The following is a 21,607-nucleotide window of genomic DNA, read 5'->3' on the forward strand; positions in this document are numbered from 1 at the left end:
CATAAACCATACAGCAATCACTTATGGCATTTTCCACTATTAATGTGTAGAACTATAATATACTGACTATAAAACAGGAAAAAGCAAATGGCGACAGAACGACGTAACGCGACAGAAGCTAGTAGATTTTCCCAATTATCAAATTTAATGTTAGCAACAGTATTGTATCATTTAAGGAAGTTCTGCACGTTTGGATCGAACTTTTTCTACAATGTAGAATATGATGAAACTCTGATTTTTTAAAACTTCGGATTATACCTTGAAAATTTAGCAAATAAAAAAGATAGGGTTGTGTGCTTGAGTTTTTGCTTGACTGATTTCAAAAATTTGGACCTCACGCAATTTTTCATAATGAGAGTCTATGGAACATCATAACATTCAAAACATTTTCGCGAAAAGAATTTTTCCACAATGTAGATTTAGATGAACTTCTGACAGTTGTTAAATAACATATGGCCTCTAATGTTGTGAAATAAAATGTATAGGTCCGTGTTTGCATTTTTGAGATATTTGACCATGATTAAAGTGAACCAAATATTTCACGCTAATTTTAAGAATTATTTTGAATTATTCAGCTTGGCATATGTTTTAATATTTTGACTTTAGAAATTAAGTAACAGTGCCAGCTTAATAAGTTCACTCACAAATTGTTATTAATTCATAAAATAATGTTCTACCTTAATTTATGTAAAACTTAACAATGAGTATTTTTCAGACACAAATGACTACCTTGTAGATAAACCGAGCAAATACACTGTAATCGTAGGTGCTGGGCTTAGTTTTATCATCATAGTTCTTTGTGTTTATGCGGGTTACAGTACTATTGCTCGGTGGAAAACGTTACCAGTTAAAGGTAAGCTCTTTCTGGTATTCTGATGGTCTATGCTTTTATTTGAAATGATATTGTCGATTGTATATGCATCTTGTTAATAGAATTATTTCAACTTTCAGAAGTACTTAACAGAAATAATAGATAACTTGCAAACGGTTTATTCAGAAGCCTTAGAGACTTAACTATATGGATCATACCGATGCAGCACATGAGTTTGACTTTTCCTTGCCATTTGCATGTGTTTCCAAGTGGCTAGCTGTAACGTTAAATGCAAACATCTGCATTGTTCTTTATAAATGAAAATAATGCTTTACGTCATATCTTCGAATTGAACGAAGATATTTTGTTCTTTTGTTTCCATGACTATACAATATATCGATACGAATCATGTATCCTTTAATTTGAACATAGCCGTATGTTTTATAATTAAGTAACTGTAAATCTGGATTTTTTTCTATTAGAAACACCATCATCACAAGTTAAAAATGAAGAAGACACGGCAAGGTATGGCAATTTTCATAGAAAAGCCTAATTTTATTTTAGACGAATGATAAAGACTAAGTTACTGAGTGGAATATCTCCCGCGCGTATTTAGTTTTGGAATTAATTAACATTTGATTCTTCATTTTGTAAAAAGTTGAAATTGCAAACAAGTTTTGCATTGTGTTTTCTCGTAATAAATGATAAATGTTTGAATACCTATAACTGCAAGATTTTATCATACTATTGTTTGCTGTACAGAAATACCTTTTTGTCAGGCCGTGCGTTTATCAAATTTCTCCACAATATGTCATGGTTTAAGGTATTAGATCACTAATAGTAATGTTTACAAAATGGCCTTTGCTTGGTATATTCTGAAAGGTAACCGTGTTTTGCACTATTTTGTAATTTTTAAACAACTTTTACCGTGCCGTGTTTTATAAATTTTGTATAATTTATGGTATCTCCTCAAGCTCAAATACAGACAAATTTCAGAGTGATAACCACTATCCAAAATGTTTGCAGAGAACTCATTTTACCATTAATTTTAATAAAAGAAACATCAAACTATTGGTAAACAATTATAAAACACAAAATAGAAATGTCAATATCATTTTTTCTATGGTGCCTCAAGTAAACGGATTTAATGAGACAGAATTCATACTTCAACATTGAAAAAATAAGGTCGGATGCTGTGTTTCTGTTTTGAATTTTGCTTACTCCATTTAAAAATAACCTTAGGACAGACGTAAAACCTACCTAAATTTCTTCCACAATATATAATCTAAGAGTGAAAGCAAAATAGAGAACTTTCACCGCGTGTAACTCGATATTTTTAAAAATGTGTAAATCTACCCCTTCTGTTTAAGAGGTAAATTCACTTTGAACACCAAGAAATCGCTTATAAGATTCCTCTTTTTCCATTTTTGTACAAGAAATCAATAATAAGTCTTGAAAGAAGTAAAAACTTACAAGAAAAAAAGGAAAATAAGGGAAACAAAATTTGGTCCCAGTAGGGCTTGAACCTACGCCCCGCTAAGAATTGCAGTAAAAGTAGGTTTATACCATACGCCGCTTTTCATGGAATTACACACTAGTGTAGCATTGAAGGTTCCATGTGCACCGCCGTATGAACACATCTGCGGATGTCTCTAAATTGAATTTTTTGTACTTTTAGCATGTGTAAATGTTGAGTTCTGCTCAACCCGGGGCTAGAGGGCGTGGACGGTAGCATGCATTTCCACTACCGTCCATGAACCGGCTCAATCAAACCGAGCCTGCAACATTTTCGTTTTTGTTGTGTTGAGCGACCTGTGGAGTTTCCACTTTTCCTATTTTATGGTAGTAAAAGGAATACTCTTCAAAAAGGAGGTTCTCTATTAGTGATCTAATACCTTAAGTGCATGTCTCGTGCACTATCATTATTCAAATTATCCTTACAGTATTGAGTGCTGGTTATTTGATTTAGTGGTCTGCATGTTATGTTCTGTTTTATTGTATGTGACGTTTCCTGTAAGTCTGTGTTTTTCGTCTATTCTAGAGAAGAGGATACAAGTTTTGCCAATCAAATTTACATGAACATGGAGGAAATTCAAGAACAACACGCATCTGAAAGGAAGGCTGTGGAAACAGCCGAGGAAGATTATTCCAATATTGATGAATGTGGACGAGGACAAAGCAAAATCTATGAAACAATATACTGATCAAAATCTGAACATTACAGTAATTTAATGGGATACTAAGATACATTGCAAGAAGTTGATCCCGTATAATCTTGACTAAATAGTCCGCTAATTTAAAGAAACAGAAATAATCCGTTTTATCGAATTAAATCTTGAAATGACCACATGTGAAGTCGCAAACACTTTGTCCACAATATTCAAAATGTAATGTTACAGCAGTTTTCCTGTAGTTTCCTTATCTGAAATACGTAGGTAAGAATAGCAAAACAACGTAATCAAACTAAGATGATTTATTTAAATCAACATGTCAGTAAATTTTAAAAACAATCGATGGCGTATCCGCTATTCTGTCTTATATTTACATTATTCATAAGTTTTATTCTTAAAATGTTATGTAATAGCACCGTCGACATAGTATGTACTTTTCAGTCTCTACCTTTTTTAGCTGCGTGAGCTACTCCTTGTTACCACTTCAGTTACCTTAGACAAAAATTCATCGATCGAATAAATTACTCAGTACCATACCGAACACCCCAAGCTTCATGCAAATATATCAATTACTGATAATATATATTATATGCTGATGAAAAAACTTCTATTGAGAGGAAACAAAGCAGTCAGCATTATAACAATTCAATGAAAAACGAATAACCAGCCGTATATTCGGCACCGATTAATTTTCCAAAATGCTTTGTTTATGATTATGCTAAATTCTAGAACACGATTCTACGATATCTATTTATTGTTTGCCTTTGGTTGTTGCCCTTTTGTCAGCTGTGAATGGAATGTTTGTCTGCTGCGTCTGGGGGTTTCGTTTTGAGGAGGCTGCGTTTTTGGTACGTGGCATTCCCTGTTTGATATGCCATGTGGAGTGATATATGGGTAGCTACGTAATCTGAATGTTCATTTTAGACATTTGATTATATGATAATAATGATCTAGTAAGAAATGTCAATAAAAGAAACACTATCTTAAACAGTGTGTCTGTGTAATCCCAAACTTACACAAACTGGAAGATTTTTTTAATATCACATTATGCAAACTTAGTTAATTTGTTAATGTAATGTCTTAGAACATTCACTGTAGCAGATTTAGTTTATACTCATTTGTTTTAGCTCGATTGTAATGAAAGCTTCAAGCTTGTTGGAACCACTCCCGAGTCCGCTTCCTGGAAAAACCAGTACTGGTGTCATATGAGACGTCATGGTCGTGACCCAAGTGGGGCTCGAACCCACGACCCCTGGATCTGGCGGCGACGCATCAACAACTAGACCACCGCATAAATTGAACTTTACCTTGAAGAATTTTATGTAGTAAATATTATCATACTGTGCAAAATTAAGTGTTTTTGTTGAAGTTGTGTCTGAGAACTTTTTAATGTAGCAATTTTTTTTTAAATTTACCTTACTAAATGAATACATTAAGACATTTAGCTTCTCAATTGTTTTGTATTCCTGTTTGTTCGTTTGTTTGTTTTGGGTTTAACGCCGTTTTTTGAACAGTATTTCACTCATGTCACGGCGGGCAGTTAACCTAACCAGTGTTCCTGGATTCTGTACCAGTACAAACCTGTTCTCCACAAGTTACTGCCAACTTCTCCACATGAATCAGAGGTGGAGGACTAATGATTTCAGATACAATGCCGTTTATCAAATAGTCACGATAACATACGTTCAACGCTCTACCTACTGAGTTAAGCGGGGGGGGGGGGGGGAAGCTTTTTGTATTTTTGACTTGCTTCTTTGAATAATTCTTGACCTGCTACTTTAAATAAGATATACCGCCATCAGTCACTGTTGAATGATGGAAATTATGCTTATAAAGTGTACTGGTGTAAACCTTAGCGTATCATTCAATTATATATACCCTCATGCACTTTACTGATACAGTCCTTTAATGTTTTCATCACGTCAAGATAAATAACTATTAGTTGATTTAACTGATGTAATTTTGCCTTTGATTAGTGTTATGCTTGTGAGTAACGATATAACAATGTATCGAAATTCACTGTATCACGATACATTAGTCTGGCGATACCGTTTCGTATCATAGGCCTGTTTCACGATACAGAAACGATACAGTGAAAAGTAGTAACATTGAATGAAAATGTTTACACAATCTGTGTTAAAGATAGTAAACAATCTGTGTTAAAGATAGTAACTAAGCAAATGTATCATTTATACCAGTTTCTTTAACTTTAAAGCAAAATTTCAAGTACTTTCCAAGTGTAGGAACATTGATTTTTTCATTTTGTCACTTGAATGCTTATTTGTGGTACTCAATTTGTATCGCAATCTGTACTGTATCTTTGCATATGTATCCCCGTTGGACTAGCGTATCGTTACACCCTAACTTGTGAGTGTGATATGCTTCTCTACTTAAAAACATGTATAGTACTGTTCCGAATTTTCAAAAATGGAAAGTGTCAGAACAGTGACTGGATCGTAACATGTGTACATTATGAAACAAATAATATTATTGTATAGCTATATTGCTCATTCAAAATAAACGTATATTCGTACATTTTTTGTTTATTTTATCTAAATGATATAGCGGCCAGTAAGAAAAATGTGCAGGTAATATTATTAAGTTAAAATATCAAACATACAGTGTCATTTCCTAACAAATATGAAATATAGATACTGCAATAAAATGTTCGAGTAATTTTACTACAAGGCTATACACTGAAACCCAATGCAGGAATTACCAAGTACTGAGAGCAAAACCTAAAATGGCAATACTCATCATGTTCTAACACCTTCCCACTAATATCTTGATCATATTATCTCGGCCTACTCTAAAAGGAGTTCCGTTATAATGAGACTGTAATCAGGATGCATTTAATGCCATGTCACATCTGATCACACCTCTGTCGGTAGAAGTTCATGGTCACAACACATTTACCGAGTTCAGGACAAACATCGACCAGATGGACTCCGTCATGATAAAGAAATGCAATTAAAGGGTCAGTTTCTGGTCTGAAGTGGAGAGCGATAATCTGTGCGCTAACTTTTCCTTTCCATGACCACCCACCCACTAGACCTGTCTTTGAAATATGTCTACCAAAATAATCAGGGTCTGCAGAAAAGTCTCTCGGATGTAAGTAACATCTGTCCAGATAATACCTTTCAGGTATATAATAGGCATGCCAACAAAGTCGTTCCCTCCAAGACGTAAGAATTAGCTATTAGAGATGAAGAAAGTAAGACCAGAAGATTTATAGAGTTACGGAAGTCACTCCAATGCAGGTTGTTACACACTCCAGAGAGTGTTTAAGAAATTTGGCTTCCCTGTGTCTTTTGCCCGCTATTCAGTCATGAATGAAATAGAGTCAAGGACACAAACATGTAAATATAAAGAAACTTACATTTTAAGACAAATAAGGAGAAACAACTGTAATAGCTAACCGTATATAGATGTCTAGTAGCTTATACAAAGTCTATAAGAATCAGACCCAGCTGCCAAGTCTCATTATCACCACTAATGGCAAGACTTGCCCTGCCAGTTCTAAACACGCATCGTCGGAGAATCGGGATTCACTAATGAATTTCGCTTCAACAGTTAAACATTGGATTTCTGTAACGAAAGAAACCCAGGTAAACACTGCCTAGCAATTGGCAGCGTTGTTAAATATGACATTAGTTTTATAAATATAACATGATACACTAGCAGGTCATATAAATATTTAAAATTGTAACAACTTGGAATGTTAACACATTAACATTTTGATTTTTTTAATATATATATTAAAGATTGGCAAGTTCAGTAATAGACTTTGAACAAAATAACAGTTATGTTCTAAAATGGAGATCAACATTCATTATCCTAAACGGAGATTGAAAGTTTAAAGATCCAGATAGTTCTAAACATAGCGTGCGTGTTAAGAAATCCTTACTACACCCACTTTTCTATACACAAGCCGGTAATTCAAATAAAATATTACGTTATATAACATCACTATCATATTACATCATATTATATTGAATTATGTTATATTGCGTTATACCAGATTTATATAGCGCTCTTTTTATGATAAGTACGCTCAAATATGCTTTAGGTACAAAGGCAGCCATTCTATTCGCGAAATTCATCTTCTGCCGGTACAGGCCCAGAGGTACATAGTGGGAGAGATTAACACAATGCCGTCCTTCCTTGGAAGAACCAATGTTGGCTTCTCAGTTAGCTGGGAGCCACTCAAGAGTATCTAAGAAATATTCTGTTCCATGATAAGGTCCTCTGAATTGACAGTAAAGCGTGTTACCACTAGTCAAACGGACCACCTATAAAACACATTCAGAAAATTGACTTGCATCAAAAAAATTTTACCTTATTAATGTTATATAGTAATGTTATCAATTAAATTTGTGAGCTTATTTATCCATTTTTAAAGATATAATTCCTACTTTTGTACAACCTTCGATAGTAAGACCCCCTGGAAAGTAGTTTAAACTGCATATGAGGTGTTACAATATGAAATTTAATGTACGCATCATTCTTCAAAGAAAGATAAGATGTGACAATCTCTTATTATATTGACTTGTGTTATGGTAATAAAAGCAAAGCTACATAAAAAGATTAAGAATTGAAACTAGTTGGATCGTGTATCACACGTTAGGTGCAATAGTTGTTTCGAGTCTCGCACTCTAGGACCAATAGTTAGTCCGACTTTTACACGTGAAGTGAAATAGTTAATTAAAGGCTTACACTCTTGGCACAAGTAAGTTCGAGTCTTGTATTCAAAGTACAATGGATAGTTGTCGTCTCATATTATAGGCACAGGATACTGCATGTCTCACACTCTAGATTCAATAGTTCGTTCTTAAGTTTCATATTTCAGGTGCAATAGTAAGTTAAAGCCGTACATTCTATAACAATAAACATTTTCTGTAAGTATTTTTTATGGTTCGCTTGCATAATGATATATATTAAATGATATTAATAAAAATTCAAATAGGTTGGTGGTTTTACCTAGGTGCCCGCAAGTAATGAAGTAATGTACAGAGGGACACCTGGGAGTGTCCTCCTTTATCAAAAGCTGGACAGTCACCATTATACCTATAATTGTGTCAGGGTGACGTCAAACCAACAAAAACAAAACAAAACGTAGTTCGTGTGGGTGAATACTGTATTTTAAACATAGCTAAAACTGGAAAACCATTACACACGATTACATTTGTCAATGCGCCTGAACATGCAAACAATAAATTCTCTTATAAGTTTAGAAAAACCGTGGAAATTTCTTCTATGGATAATTTGTGGAGTTAGTCTTGTCGGATGCTCACACTATAGAGGCGGTTTGATGAGTTGGGTTCCTACGGCAAATGGATCGGTAAGTAAAAGATATAAAAAAAAACGACGCAAATATGGCGACAATCTTGGTTTTGCGTCTTTAACAAATAATATTTCTGTAAATGTTACTACGATATTTTATAAAGATATTTTCATCAGAAAAATTAAATAAGATAAGAAAAACTGTATAAATAATTTTGAACCATTAAAAAATAACCTTTATTAAAGGAAATTATGGAGCTTGAATTTCAAGAAATCATACATTGAAAAACATGAACCAATGCGAAACTATCATATATGAAAATATCATTTTAAATCTTTTATTTATACTGAGTATTTTAATTTATTTTTAAGAATATTGCCATACGTGACAAATATGAATCATAATATCATTGTTATAAACACATTAACCAAGGCAAATTTAAAAGTATACAAAAATGTGTCAAAACAAAAGATTCGCAGAAGTAAAATCTTTGAAATTTAAAATGAAAGATGTGAACGTTAAACATAATATCCTATGATATCACAGGTATTTCTATTCACTTCAAATATTTTGAAAAATGCTAATGAAATGAGATTTGCAGCAAAGTATATGCTAAGAAATATTTCTAAAACATTATAGTAGAATCGCTCTTAACAAATAATGGTTTTACACAATAGAGCATTGGGCACAAAGATCCGATCGAGAGAGTGCTTTTGTGACCACAAAAGGTTCGGCGTCCGTCCACTTATTCGTACATTTTCTTCGAACTTTACTTTCTCTGAAACCATAAGATGGTAGTTTACTGAACCACGTGTTGATATTCCTTTGACATTAATCTTCCAAAACGTGTTTAAACAATTCATGTTTGTTGCAAAAGAGTCAAGCTAAGCAAGCAACACTTGTTTAACTTGTCATGCTTCTACGGATTAAAACTATGAAAAATGAGTCAACAGTGCAAGGGTTTTGAAGCTACTCTTGTCTGAAACCGGGTATTTAAATAATGAGAAAAGTACCGCGAGCAAAATGACGTTTAAAAAAATACTGTTGCACAATATGTTTAAATAATAAGTTCGTTAAACAGTTACACAAACAGTCACTTACATCAGCCGTAAATATACATTATACATAAAAATAAGTATCCCAATATAAATATTTGTAACACAAGCTTTAATTTTAATAACTCGACATTCTCTTTAATTTTGTTAAATACTGTTTAATATATTGTAAATCTAAACCGTAAGCTTTGTTTAAGTGTTGAGGAGCATTGAATGTTAAAACAAAAGCTCTTACAATGCAGTTGAAATAAAGCCAGTGTCGTATTGTTTTAGTTTTTTGTACGTGGTTTGAAACTCTTTAGACATTACATAGAGGTTCTAGCACGCAGGTTAAAAAACTGTTAATTTGACAAAACGGCTTCTTGAGATTTGAACATTTGCCTATTTATTCATATGGAAAGAAGCTGGTTCTTCAGTAGTGATAACGGGTTAAAATTAAGGTATGAAACTGTTTTCCTGTAAATGAGTTTTATTCTGCTTGGAGATGAATAAGTTCAGCGAGCCATTATGGTCAGGGACCACCAACTCTAAAAAGTACAGGACACTGACTGGTCAATGATGTAAACAAACCCAAGTGATCATCCTTTTCAAAATTGAATATATACTGTATTTCCAATATTTGATAATACATTTTGACAATATTTGCTACATTTTATGTGTTTTGGAAAAAAAAGAGTTTTATCACGCCATGCCAACGAGGTAAACAGGGGGTCATCTCATTCACAAAAAAATTTCTCAAGAAAAAAAGTGATTAGATATACTATGTTTCGTTTTATGGAAGACCGTACACGCCATAATATTATAATGGAAATCCATTGGATAACACTTGGTGGTCTCTAACCTATATGATAAAATAATACCGGACACACACATGCCGGCAAAGCAATGAATAATCGCTCGACGTATCTCGTAATGCCAACAAAAAACATTATTTTCGTTACTGTATATAGTTATATAGTTATAAATTAAATATAAACATCTTTAACTATGTACTTTGCAAGTATAAATTATTCGTGTTACTAGGTCTTGTTTCAGATTACAATAAACGTCCGAAATTATTTGCAAAGACAAGAGAATATGCATTACTGTGATAATTCCACGATTTCAAATGGAACACTCATTACATCGGATGCAGAGATATTCTGTGACAGTGGGTGTATTGGGCATGTGGGCGTTCCAGATCTTATATGTACGGCTTACAGTGAGGAAGATAACTGGATGTTTGGACGAAACAGTTTTGTTTATACTCCATCAGCCGATCACTTTGTTCTTAGGTATAATGTTCACTAATTGTTTACTGATTTAATATTTGCTGACGGAATAACGATCATAGAAGTTTTGATATCACCTAATTATTAGATTTTACGTACATTCAGACTTGAAAACATATTTGATATGACTGATTCATTTCTCTGTATATGATAGCAAATCGGATTTTGCCTCAAATGCTGCTAAAATCAATATCTGTCATTTAGATATATTTTGTTTGAAGGTTTGTCATCTTTATATTGACTTAAAATATCAAGTTTACTTGAATCTGTCTCGAGTCCGCTTCTTAGAAACACTTGCATCTGCATCACTCCCCCTACCCCCGACGTTGAACGGCCAATCCTTTACCCACTAGAAAATCTCTCCCTCCCGGTCGTTTCAGCAGTTCATTTTGTCATTAACAACACTAGTCTACTTCTGACATTTTAGCTTAAATCTTTAAGTATTGACTTTATTTTCGAAACCATCAGCTATATGATTTTGTAAGTTGCAAATTTTGTATAATGTAACTCACTCTACTTTTGGTTGTCTCTACTGGTTTTTTTTCTGAGTATTATAGAAACCCAAAGGCTTTATTTTAATATACCTACTCCAAAAATATGTTTAGAAAGAAAGATAAATGGAGCATTAAGACTGCCTGATTAATAAGGTTACCCTCTATCACTATCAGTGCCGTGACATATGTTTTAGCTTTTTAAGACACAATGGATTCCCAACACCGTGCTTTAATGGTCAGAATTTTTCTTTCATATGTTTGTTGTACGAACACATGACACGGATGTGATACCTACCGGAGATGATAACTGAAGCACTATTTGCGTAGCTGCAAGAATGAATAAGTCTGAAAAACTGGATTGAATTCATTGGACGGTCGCCATTTTGATCTTGGATGGCATTACCGTTGTACAAAACTCCAAACTTCCTTATGCAATCTATTGTGTTGATATGATAGCTTAATTATGCGCTTAAGAAAAGATTGTGCAGTGCGTAATCTATTCAAACTTTCATAGTATATTTAAATTCAGATATGTTACAATGTACTGGGCAAAACCGTTTTAATATAATTCACTTTATCATACACACCAACTGTCTGTATGTTGCTCCTGTTTCAGAGCTTCCGGTGGCGAATGGGTTGACTCGTTGATTGAAGGAGGTGGAAACTGGAATCTTTTAATGACTGTCGACCGCTCAGTGAGGCCAGATACAGGAATGATAAACACTGCACCAACCGTGGACTTGCCTCCTATCCTTTACTGGAAGTTCGGATGCTCCTACAAGTTCAAGTTAGCAGGTAACACTGAATCAACTATACTATAAGGCTTTAAGGTTGTCTAGGAAATATCAGCACATGCTAAATGCCAGTCTTTGTTTTATCAGTTTTATAGTCTTTTAGATGTAAATTCACTAAATTGTTGTCTACTGCGTCTGCGTATGTACAGTATTTTAATCAGATAGTGAGTATATTCTAAGAATGAGGTGATTATTGAAGAAGAAGATGATGATAATGATGATGATGATGATGTATAAAATGACAGATAAACAATATACGGCGCTTCCTGAGTTATTGTATTATAACAGTAAATACGTAAGGCCATGATTGAAACTACAAATTAAACAATTTTTGTAATGATGTTCTATATTCATTTTCAATATTTGTACAAAATGTGTACATTTTGGAAATTCTCTCTCATCTAAATAATGCATTTTACACGAGTTATATCTTTTACGAAGTTAGTGCAGGTCATAATCTGTGCGTTTCTAAATAACACGTCATCAAAGTAAAGAACCGACAGTGCTGATATTGTTTTCAGTCGATGATGTTGATAAAGATATTACAAAGTGTCGATGGGCTACTGGCAGAGAATGCCAAGGTGTTTGCAAAACATTTAAAGGAGCTACTTTGAACGAGGTAAGTATATTTTTTGGCAGGAAATTTTGCAGCTTTCAAGACGAAATTTTTATAAAGAAAATACAATGATTCACTTAAAACATGTAAACAAATATTTCCAACTGAAACGCATATATCTTTAAACATATTTTTTGAGAATTAGTAAGAGTTCAATTGACCAATTATGAAAGTTTATCCAGCACACAAACAAACATCTATATTCAAAATACAACAGTACTACTAAGAAAATGGCCTACACGCTTTTTAGAGAAATGAAATTGTTTTAAAGCAAATTCTGGAAATACTGTTTTCTTTTTTTTACTTAAATGCGCACAATGTTTTAAATCTTTTGATGTACTTTAGATAATTACTAGCAATGAGTGATGACTGTGAATATTGACTTCTGTAATATATACAAATCAGTTATTTTTTAAATATATCTATTATCAATAAACATAAATATGATAGTATAGTACATGAACTATGTATTAAATACAGTTAAATGAGGGCACATTCTTTTTATCAAACATGTTTAACTTAATTATCGTTTATTTCAAGCACTTGGTTGACCATATGGATAATTGATAAAACGTTGGATTTTTTATTTCAGCCAGATTGTTCCATCGCATTTACGGCAAATGAAAGCGTCGGCTACTTTGCAGTAGCTTTACAAATAGAAGATTTTCCTAACAAAACAGCCACGAAACCTTTAAGCAGCATACCACTTCAATTTCTGGTGAAGATAGAAAATGGCACCGGGTGCTTAGACGAACCAGTGTATCTTTTCCCTACCCCTGCTGCAAATGAAAACTACAACGTTACGGTCGGTGAAACTTTCAATATGACCATAAAAGCTCGAGCACTAAATGTGTAAGTACAGTTGCATATTGATGTTCATCTTTATTACTCTGTCATACTTCGATATAAATGGTATACCATGGCCATATTTCATAACAAATGTGAACTAGAAATCAATGAAATTATATAATACTAGAAATGTGTCCGTAGAAATACCCTCACGTCCCCCCCCCCCCCCCCCCCCCCCCCCCCCCCCCCCCCTCGACCACCCCGCATAAAAAGATTATGTCAGGACACAGAAACGTGAGTAATAGCACTTACAATAGAACATGTAAGAGAGGTTTTCAAACAATACCCGGAGAAGCGCTCTAATATGTATATTTCTGGCCATACGTTGCTAAAAATTGAAAAAAAGTATAAATATGATTGATAAGATCATATTAAATGTAAATATTTAAATAACAGATTTCAGAACATGCACATATTTTATCGTCTCTATGGCAACGTCACTACCTCTAAAGCGGGCTGTCATATCACACACAATAAATCAATACAACTCGTGATGCCAAGTTGTTAAGAGTTTCTTGCCATTAAATGGATTTCCTACTTCTTCTTACGAACAACTACATACTGTTCATATGATATAGTATTGATTAAATGGGAAACTGAGCTGTAGTACACCGGTCCATATCATAGAGCTCCTTAATTTTCAAAACGTGACCGAACGTTATTGTCTTCTGACGTCTGGACCACTTTTAAACTTACCGTACCACTCATAAAATGCGGTTTTCGTCAGGGCATTCACCCTTAAATCTTATGCAGCATAATAGTTGTCTTTTTTCTTTCCTTTTTTTAAATTAAAACCCAAGATGTTGCCTCGTGTGTCCGTCCAACACTGACTTTCAAGCGATGTCTGAAATATGTCTGCCAAACATTTCAATGACGTCACATTTATAATTCAACCTATTAGCTTAATGGTTACATTTCACATTAATATTCACCGAATTTTAGAAAAGGTAGCTTGAAAAATATTGCATGACAAGTAATATTTTAGCGAATGCAAAAAGACTTAAAATTGGGCCGGATGACGTCACCTGACGTCGCAATAGAGACTAGCATTTACTTATTAATTGTCCACAAAAATATGATTTTGACATATCAACCGAGTATTCCCTAATCTACATTATGTAACATTTTCAACATTTTTATGATACATGAAGAAATGGCAGCATATTTATTGAACACCCCTCGGAACACGAAAATAAAGTTTTCTATTTGATCTTTAACTGATTAAATATTAAATGTTCTGGTTAAGGCGGAAGTCTTTACTTAGATTATTTGAATATCTTTCTATGTATTTAAAATGTTTAGAAACAGACAAAAATATTAGAAAACCTTTGACTTCAAAGTGTGATCTTGACTTTTGATATGTAGGGGCCTAAGTCTTGCTGTGTGGCGATTGTAACAAGTATCACTATACTTGGATTCAGTGTTGTTATATTTCCCTGGTCCTTTAGGATCATGGAGTCCATTCAATAACTGTGTAATAGAGTTCCGCCTAACCCGGTGCTAAGGGTCGTAAGGATATTGCATTTTCTATAACCTCTCATGAACAGACACAATAAAACTGAGTCGGCTTTCTTTTGCTTGGTTGTATTTTATGGTTCGAAAATATCTATTTTATAGATGTTGTTGTATTTGACCCGTCATAACATTATGGTAAATAGTTTTGCTAATTAATCTGAATATCCATCATATAAGATAGAAACTGAATAAGAAAAATCTAGTCTCATCTGATCTTTCAGTCAGGGGTCTAAGTCTTACACTCAAAACATCTTCTATTGAATGTGTGTGCCAAGTTATCTGAATATCTATCAATTCATACAAAAGTTTTAGACCTAATATCCTGGACTTACTGTGATGACATAGACCCTTTAGCTTGGGGTCTTTTGGTAGGTCTTCCAGCCAAGACAATGTATAGGTATGTTTAATGTTAGTGCCAAGTTCCTTATATCCATCCATTCATAAACAGTTATAATTCGGACACAAAAAATGTAGTTTTGTTACTTCAAAGTGTAGCCTTGACATTTACGGAAGGGACATAGGTCTTAAACCGGAGAGGTCGTCTTGTTAGGGCAAAAATTTGCATCAAGTTTATTAAATATACATGTGGATGTTGCATTCAATACGTCGTCTTATTATAATGATTATTTGTGCTAAGCTGTTTCGAAACCCGATAATGCACAAAAACACTATCGGCCGGACGAAATTTTGTACACACACCTCGGACGCGCGCACGCACGTGGCAGATCTAAAACAATCAATTTCTCACTAAAATGCAAGTGATCAAAACGTCTGGCATGAAAATGAAAATACTGCAGTATGAAAATTGACAAATTTTACATGTTGGCTTTTTTATGTAATGTTATTTTATTTTTGGCATAAAAAATATTCCATGAATTGGTAAAGGATTACAGTCGCTAGTGGGCACTGAAATGAGCTCTTACCATTTAAGTTAAAGGGGAAGCAGCACTTCATTTATTCATACTGTAGAATTTCTGTTTGCTTTGAAGGGTGAGATCAATCACAATCATCTCCACCAAAAGGATTACACGATCCCTGAATATGAAGAAAAATGATTCATCATGGTATTACATCACATCGACATTTGCTTGGAAACCGACTTTTTCGGATGTTGGAAAAGTCCACACGTTCTGTTTTATTGCATCAGACACAAACGGGTAAATGAATGTATTTCATACTTACTGACAAGTTTGAAGTACTTCCTTTAATTAGTTTGGTTTGTTTTGTGTTTAACATCGTTTTTCAACAGTATTTCAGTTATATGACGACGGACAGTTAACCTAAGAGTTCCTGGATTCTGTACTAGTAAAAACCTGTTCCCCGCAAGTAACTGCAAACTTCCCCCCATGAATCAGAGGTGAAGGACAAATGATATCAGACACCATGACTTTTATCAAATCGTCACGGAGAACATATGCCCGGCCCGGGGATCGAACTGATGACCCAGCTATCCGTAGATCTGCACTCTGTCTATTGAGCTAAGCGGGTGGGCTCCCTTTAATAAGTATATATCCAGCACAATAGATATATCTCTGATGAACAGATATATTTACCTTGATATTCAATACGTTTTTATGCATTAGTAGAGTCTATTCATAAAAGCGTATTGTTTAATTTTATGTCATCTATAATCTTTTATTTCATGTTCATAGTTTATCGCAACATGTTTCAAACAATGAGATTTACATTAAACCGCGAATCATAATATGTTACAATAAAGACGTAAAATTAGATAGATAGCTACAATTACATGAGGATATGCGTTCTAACGTAATAAAATGTAAAATTAATCTAAAATTCGCAAAGTTTACCATAAAAAAATATGAGGTCATAATTTTTGTATATGATTTCGCTCAATGCTCGTGCCGATGAGCTGGTAAATGATACTACTACGCATTGGAAAAAAAATGAAATAAAAAAAATTATTTCAGTGAAATTGGAAATATTTTTTAATGTGGACACCAGATTTTATATAACATGTGATGTTTATTCGGTGAAAGATATTTCGATCTTACACTGAAGCAAACAATTATCCTTTTTTGTATTATATTCTTCTCACCCTAAACATTTCAAGTAATTTTGGTCGAAAAGACATTTTCTTTGTTAGATGGTTACAAAATTATGCATAATCTAATTTCGACTCTATTGCATTACAAAACGTAGCATTATTAACAGTGTTATTGTATCATGTTGTTTAATTGTGTTATATTTACTTTTCAGAGTTATAAGTACAACACGTTGTATACATGTTCAAGTTGCAGGTAATAACAAAGTTATGTTTGACTGCATACAAACAAAATTTTCAGCAAATTGGATTCATAAAAACATGTTCTGTGCTGCACTTCTTCTGTATGTCATTTTCATTAGCTCACCTGTCACGTTGTGGTAAGGTGACCTTTTGTTATCGCCCTTCGTCTGTCGTACACATCTATCCATCTATCCATACATACACCGATATAGGGTTGTTGTCTGCGTAGGATGAGTTCTTGGAACTTAGAAGTGCTTATCGGACTTTTTTATACGTATTTGTTTTCAACTGGTTTTCTGTCTGTCTTGTATTTTCTGTTGCGTATGTTGTCTTGTTTGTTGTAAGCGTTTTTTCTCCGTCTCCTTTGTCCCCCTTTCACCCCCTTCTTTCCCTTGCATTTGCGCTCCCCCGTTTTTTGATGTCCCTTCCCACTTTACAATGAGTTGGTTTTCGTGTCCCCATTTATTTTGGCTGCCGGGATCCTGGGGCGGTGCACGATTGTTTTTTCCTGCTTGTAGGTGTGCGTTTGTGTGCTTGTGTGTCTAGAGCGGTGCCCTCCAAAGTTCTTGTATCTTACTTGTCTGTTTTTCTATGTTAGTTAGTTGGGTGTGGTTGTGTGTTTATCTTTGATACATGAATGTCTGCGCTATTATGGTTTACGTTGTAGTGTAACTGTGATTAAAGAACGGTGCATTCCCTTTGTATATTCATCCTTTTATACTTTCCCCTTCAGCCTCCTCCCCCACCCCCTTCCTACCCCTTACCACTTCCTCCCCCTCTATCTATATTTGGCATAAATATATGTGTAAATAGATTTTTTAAGCAACCCGTCTTTAATATTTTTCTTTTACAGCTTTTTTTTGTTGTTGGCCTACTTTGCAAATGTGTGGCTCTGAGGCTGTGTTTTTAGTGCTCCGTGCTTTCGAGATATCTACCTTTACCTATTTTTTTTAAATATCATGCTATATCGAAACACACATGACCAGTCTATAACTGCATAGAAACTATTCAATAACAAGGTAGACGTATGCTTTGAAATCAGTAAAAGGTTAAAAATTGGTCCATTTACGTCTGCCAGTATTGAGAATTCGACTGAGTGATGATCTGAGTCACAGTTAACCAATTATATAGTAATGCATGTGTATGTATACGAACGCATTAACCTTTTTAAATATTCATAACATCTGCCAACTGATTACATGTCTGCATTAAATGTAAAATTTATGTTTGCCACTGAGTTTGCAACATTTAAGTGTTTTTTTTATGTTTTCAGATATCGATGACTGTAACCCTAATCCATGTTTGAATGGGGGTACATGTACAGACGGGATTAACGATTATATATGCACATGTGCTGCTGGCTTCACTGGAGAAAATTGTACAACGAGTATGCAATCGATCGTCACTGCTTTTAGTTTTCTTATATAGCAGATTTTGTAGAAAACAGTTAAGCAAGAGAGGAGATGTATATTAACGTAACAGCTAAGTTAGAAAGTTAACTATATTTAAGCATTCATTTCCTTACCTGTGTTAGAGAGAATCTTTTTAATTTTATTGCTTCAAATCCTTTTGTACATTTTCAGATATTGATGAATGTAACCTTAATCCATGCTTGCATGGGGCTACATGTACGGACAGGATTAATGCTTATGCATGTAAATGTGCATCTGGCTTCACTGGAGACAATTGTGAAATGAGCATGCACCCGAAGTCTATTGTTGCTTTACTTGTCATCACCATCATCATCATCATTATCATCATCATCATCATACACAGCCCATTATACATCTTAGATGTTGTAAAGGATGTAAATTAGTTTTGCAACTCGGGCACGTGGTGACGAAATAATCCGTCTGTCTCCAATAGATAGAATCTGCATAAAACTAAAAATGTGATTTTTCTCTGTGAAGGATTTTGTCATGTTACCCCACGGGGACTGACACAGCCTTCCAGGGGTTCTGCAGATACTCTGGTGACGATTATGAGATTCAAAAACCTCACTGTTCTCGGAAAGGAAGTGTTGGACAGTATTTGGTCTGTAATGGTCTCCTCTACGAGCTTGTCTTGATCTCTGTTCTTTTATCGCCATTTCAAAGGAATTCGTCTGCGCTGATGTCTGTAAAGCCATTGCGAATCTTGTGTACTTGTAAAGACCATTGGCAAATTACGTATTCATCGTTTGCGACTGTGGCATTCAAAATATATTCTGGAAATGCTTGTACTTGTTGACCTACATTTACTTTCTAAGAATGCCGAATAATTGATTGTTGACTGTACGAAAACACACGGAAATACCCGATTGATATTAGGGGTCACCATCCTTGAATGCATTTGGTATTTCTGTTACAAAGCAACATTCTGAATGTCAAACATTTATTTGCTTTCTACATCTTTCTACATCTTTTTACTTATCAATAATTGTAGTTTACTTAAACAGAAGGGATTTAACGCTAATACATGGACATGTGCGGCTGCCTCTACTGGAAGCAACTGTACAACGTGAATTCATCCAATTTGTTCTAGCAAGAGATAACCTGTATATCTAACTGTTAACATTTGACTGATAAACTGATACTGTTGGACAAAAGTTTTTTGAGTGTCAAAGGTTTTTTTTACATGTTTTCAGATATCGATGATTGTACCTCTAATCCATGCTTGAATGGGGGTACATGTGACGACGGGATTAACGCTTATACATGTACATGTGCACCTGGTTTCACTGGATACAACTGTAAATCGGGTATGCACTCAAACGATATTGTTTTTCATCAGACAACACTTTAACTATTTCTAAAAAAACAGACACCTAAGCAAGAGGTAACTATTATATACAATTACGTTAAATTCTATGAAATTGAAATGACCGAATGTAAGTATTGACGACATTTATCATTTCTTTGTGCATACCAACATTCTAAATGTATAGATTTACTTTTGTTGTTTTATGTTTTCAGATATCGATGACTGTAGCCCTAATCCATGTTTGAATGGGGGTTCCTGTATTGATGGGATTAACGTTTATATATGCGCATGTGTTGCTGGTTTCACTGGAGAAAATTGTACAACGAGTATGCAATCGATCGTCACAGCTTTTACTTTTCTTTTGTAGCAGATTTTGTAGAAATTATTTAAGAAAGTGTGATGTATATTAAAGTAACAACTAAGTTACAAAGTTGACAATATTTTAGCATTCATTTCCATACCTTATTCTGTTAGAGAGAGCCTTTTTGAGTTTCATTGCTGCAAATGCTTTTGTATGTTTTCAGATATTGATGAATGTAAGCTTAGTCTATGCTTGCATGGGGGTACATGTACGGACAGGATTAATGCTTATGCATGTAAATGTGCAGCTGGCTTCACTGGAGACAATTGTGAAATGAGTATGCACCAGAAGTTTATCGTTGTTTTGTTTTTCTTCATCTTCATTACAATCATCATCATTCACAGACCACTATAGACCTCCTTAGATCTTTAAAACAATGTAAATTAGCTTGAGGAGTAAGCCACGTGGTGGTGAAATAATCCTTCAGAATCCAGTATATAAAAACTATGATACAATAAGTCTAAATCTAAAAACGTGCTGTCATGTTTGTGATGAAGTGTGTCATGTTACCCACGAGGAGGGATCTGAACCCTTCAAGGGGTACTGCAGATACTTTGGTGAAGGTTATGAAATTCCAATTCCTCACTGTTCTCGGAAACATGGTATCGGACAGTATCTGGTCTGTACTGCGCTCCTTTACGAGTTTGTTGTGACCTCCGTTCTGGCATCGCCACTTTGAAGGAATTCGTCTGCGCTGATGTCTGTAAAGCCATTGCGAATCTTGTAGACTTGTAAAGACCATCGGCAAATTACGTATTCATCGCTTGCGACTGTGGCATTCAGAATATATTCTGGAAATGCTTGTACTTGTTGAGCTACATTTACATCCTAAGAATGCCGACTTGTACGAATACACACGGAAATAGCCGATTTTTGTTATGGTTCTACCACCTTGAATGCATTTTCTATTTCAGAATTCTGAATGTCAAGCAATGATTGTCTTTCTCCATGTCTTTTACTTATCAATAATTGTAGTTTACCTATACAGACGGGATTTAATGCTAATGCATTGACACGTGAAGCAGCCTCCACTGGAAGTAACTGTACAATGTGAATACCATCCCTGTGTTTTCACTTTTCTGGAATTTGACAAAGGAGTACGATGTTTTGGACTTGTCCTAAGCGATGACATCTGTGACATACTTGGTGTATGCTGTAGCTGTACCTGTACAGCTCTTGAGTGTCTCCCACCTAACTAGAGCGCTGTACTGGTTCTTCCCAGGAAAGACGGCTTCGCGTTTATCGGTGCTATACACCGGACACGTTAAAGTACCAGACTGTCTATTCGAAAAGAGCTAGGCTAAGTTATCCGGACACGTCTGTATCTGAAAAGTTCTCTCTGTCTGTTCTGGGGGCTTTATCTCACTCTGTCCCTCTGGTCAGATCCCTCTGTGTC

The 21,607-nt window shown here is 34.6% G+C and overlaps 2 protein-coding genes across 2 annotated transcripts in view; both read left to right on the top strand.

Annotated features, from left to right (window-relative positions):
• LOC123523804 (uncharacterized) overlaps window positions 1–5,507 on the top strand; it is a 29,608-nt gene extending 24,101 nt beyond the window's left edge. Inside the window, exons 13-15 of the mRNA XM_053539533.1 lie at window positions 716–853; window positions 1,294–1,336; window positions 2,853–5,507. Coding sequence (XP_053395508.1) covers window positions 716–853; window positions 1,294–1,336; window positions 2,853–3,015 — 344 coding nt within the window. The 3' untranslated portion in view covers window positions 3,016–5,507. The remainder of the gene's footprint in view (window positions 1–715; window positions 854–1,293; window positions 1,337–2,852) is intronic.
• Window positions 5,508–11,064: 5,557 nt separating this feature from the next.
• The window catches only part of LOC128556008 (fibropellin-1-like), a 50,859-nt gene continuing 40,316 nt past the window's right edge, over window positions 11,065–21,607 (top strand). Inside the window, exons 1-10 of the mRNA XM_053539890.1 lie at window positions 11,065–11,072; window positions 11,703–11,881; window positions 12,402–12,499; window positions 13,089–13,348; window positions 15,850–16,017; window positions 17,081–17,121; window positions 18,382–18,495; window positions 19,735–19,848; window positions 20,063–20,176; window positions 20,375–20,488. Of these exons, the coding sequence (XP_053395865.1) occupies window positions 11,065–11,072; window positions 11,703–11,881; window positions 12,402–12,499; window positions 13,089–13,348; window positions 15,850–16,017; window positions 17,081–17,121; window positions 18,382–18,495; window positions 19,735–19,848; window positions 20,063–20,176; window positions 20,375–20,488 (1,210 nt within the window). The remainder of the gene's footprint in view (window positions 11,073–11,702; window positions 11,882–12,401; window positions 12,500–13,088; window positions 13,349–15,849; window positions 16,018–17,080; window positions 17,122–18,381; window positions 18,496–19,734; window positions 19,849–20,062; window positions 20,177–20,374; window positions 20,489–21,607) is intronic.

The sequence above is a fragment of the Mercenaria mercenaria genome, chromosome 3 (assembly GCF_021730395.1).
Source record: "Mercenaria mercenaria strain notata chromosome 3, MADL_Memer_1, whole genome shotgun sequence".
Taxonomy (NCBI): domain Eukaryota; kingdom Metazoa; phylum Mollusca; class Bivalvia; order Venerida; family Veneridae; genus Mercenaria; species Mercenaria mercenaria.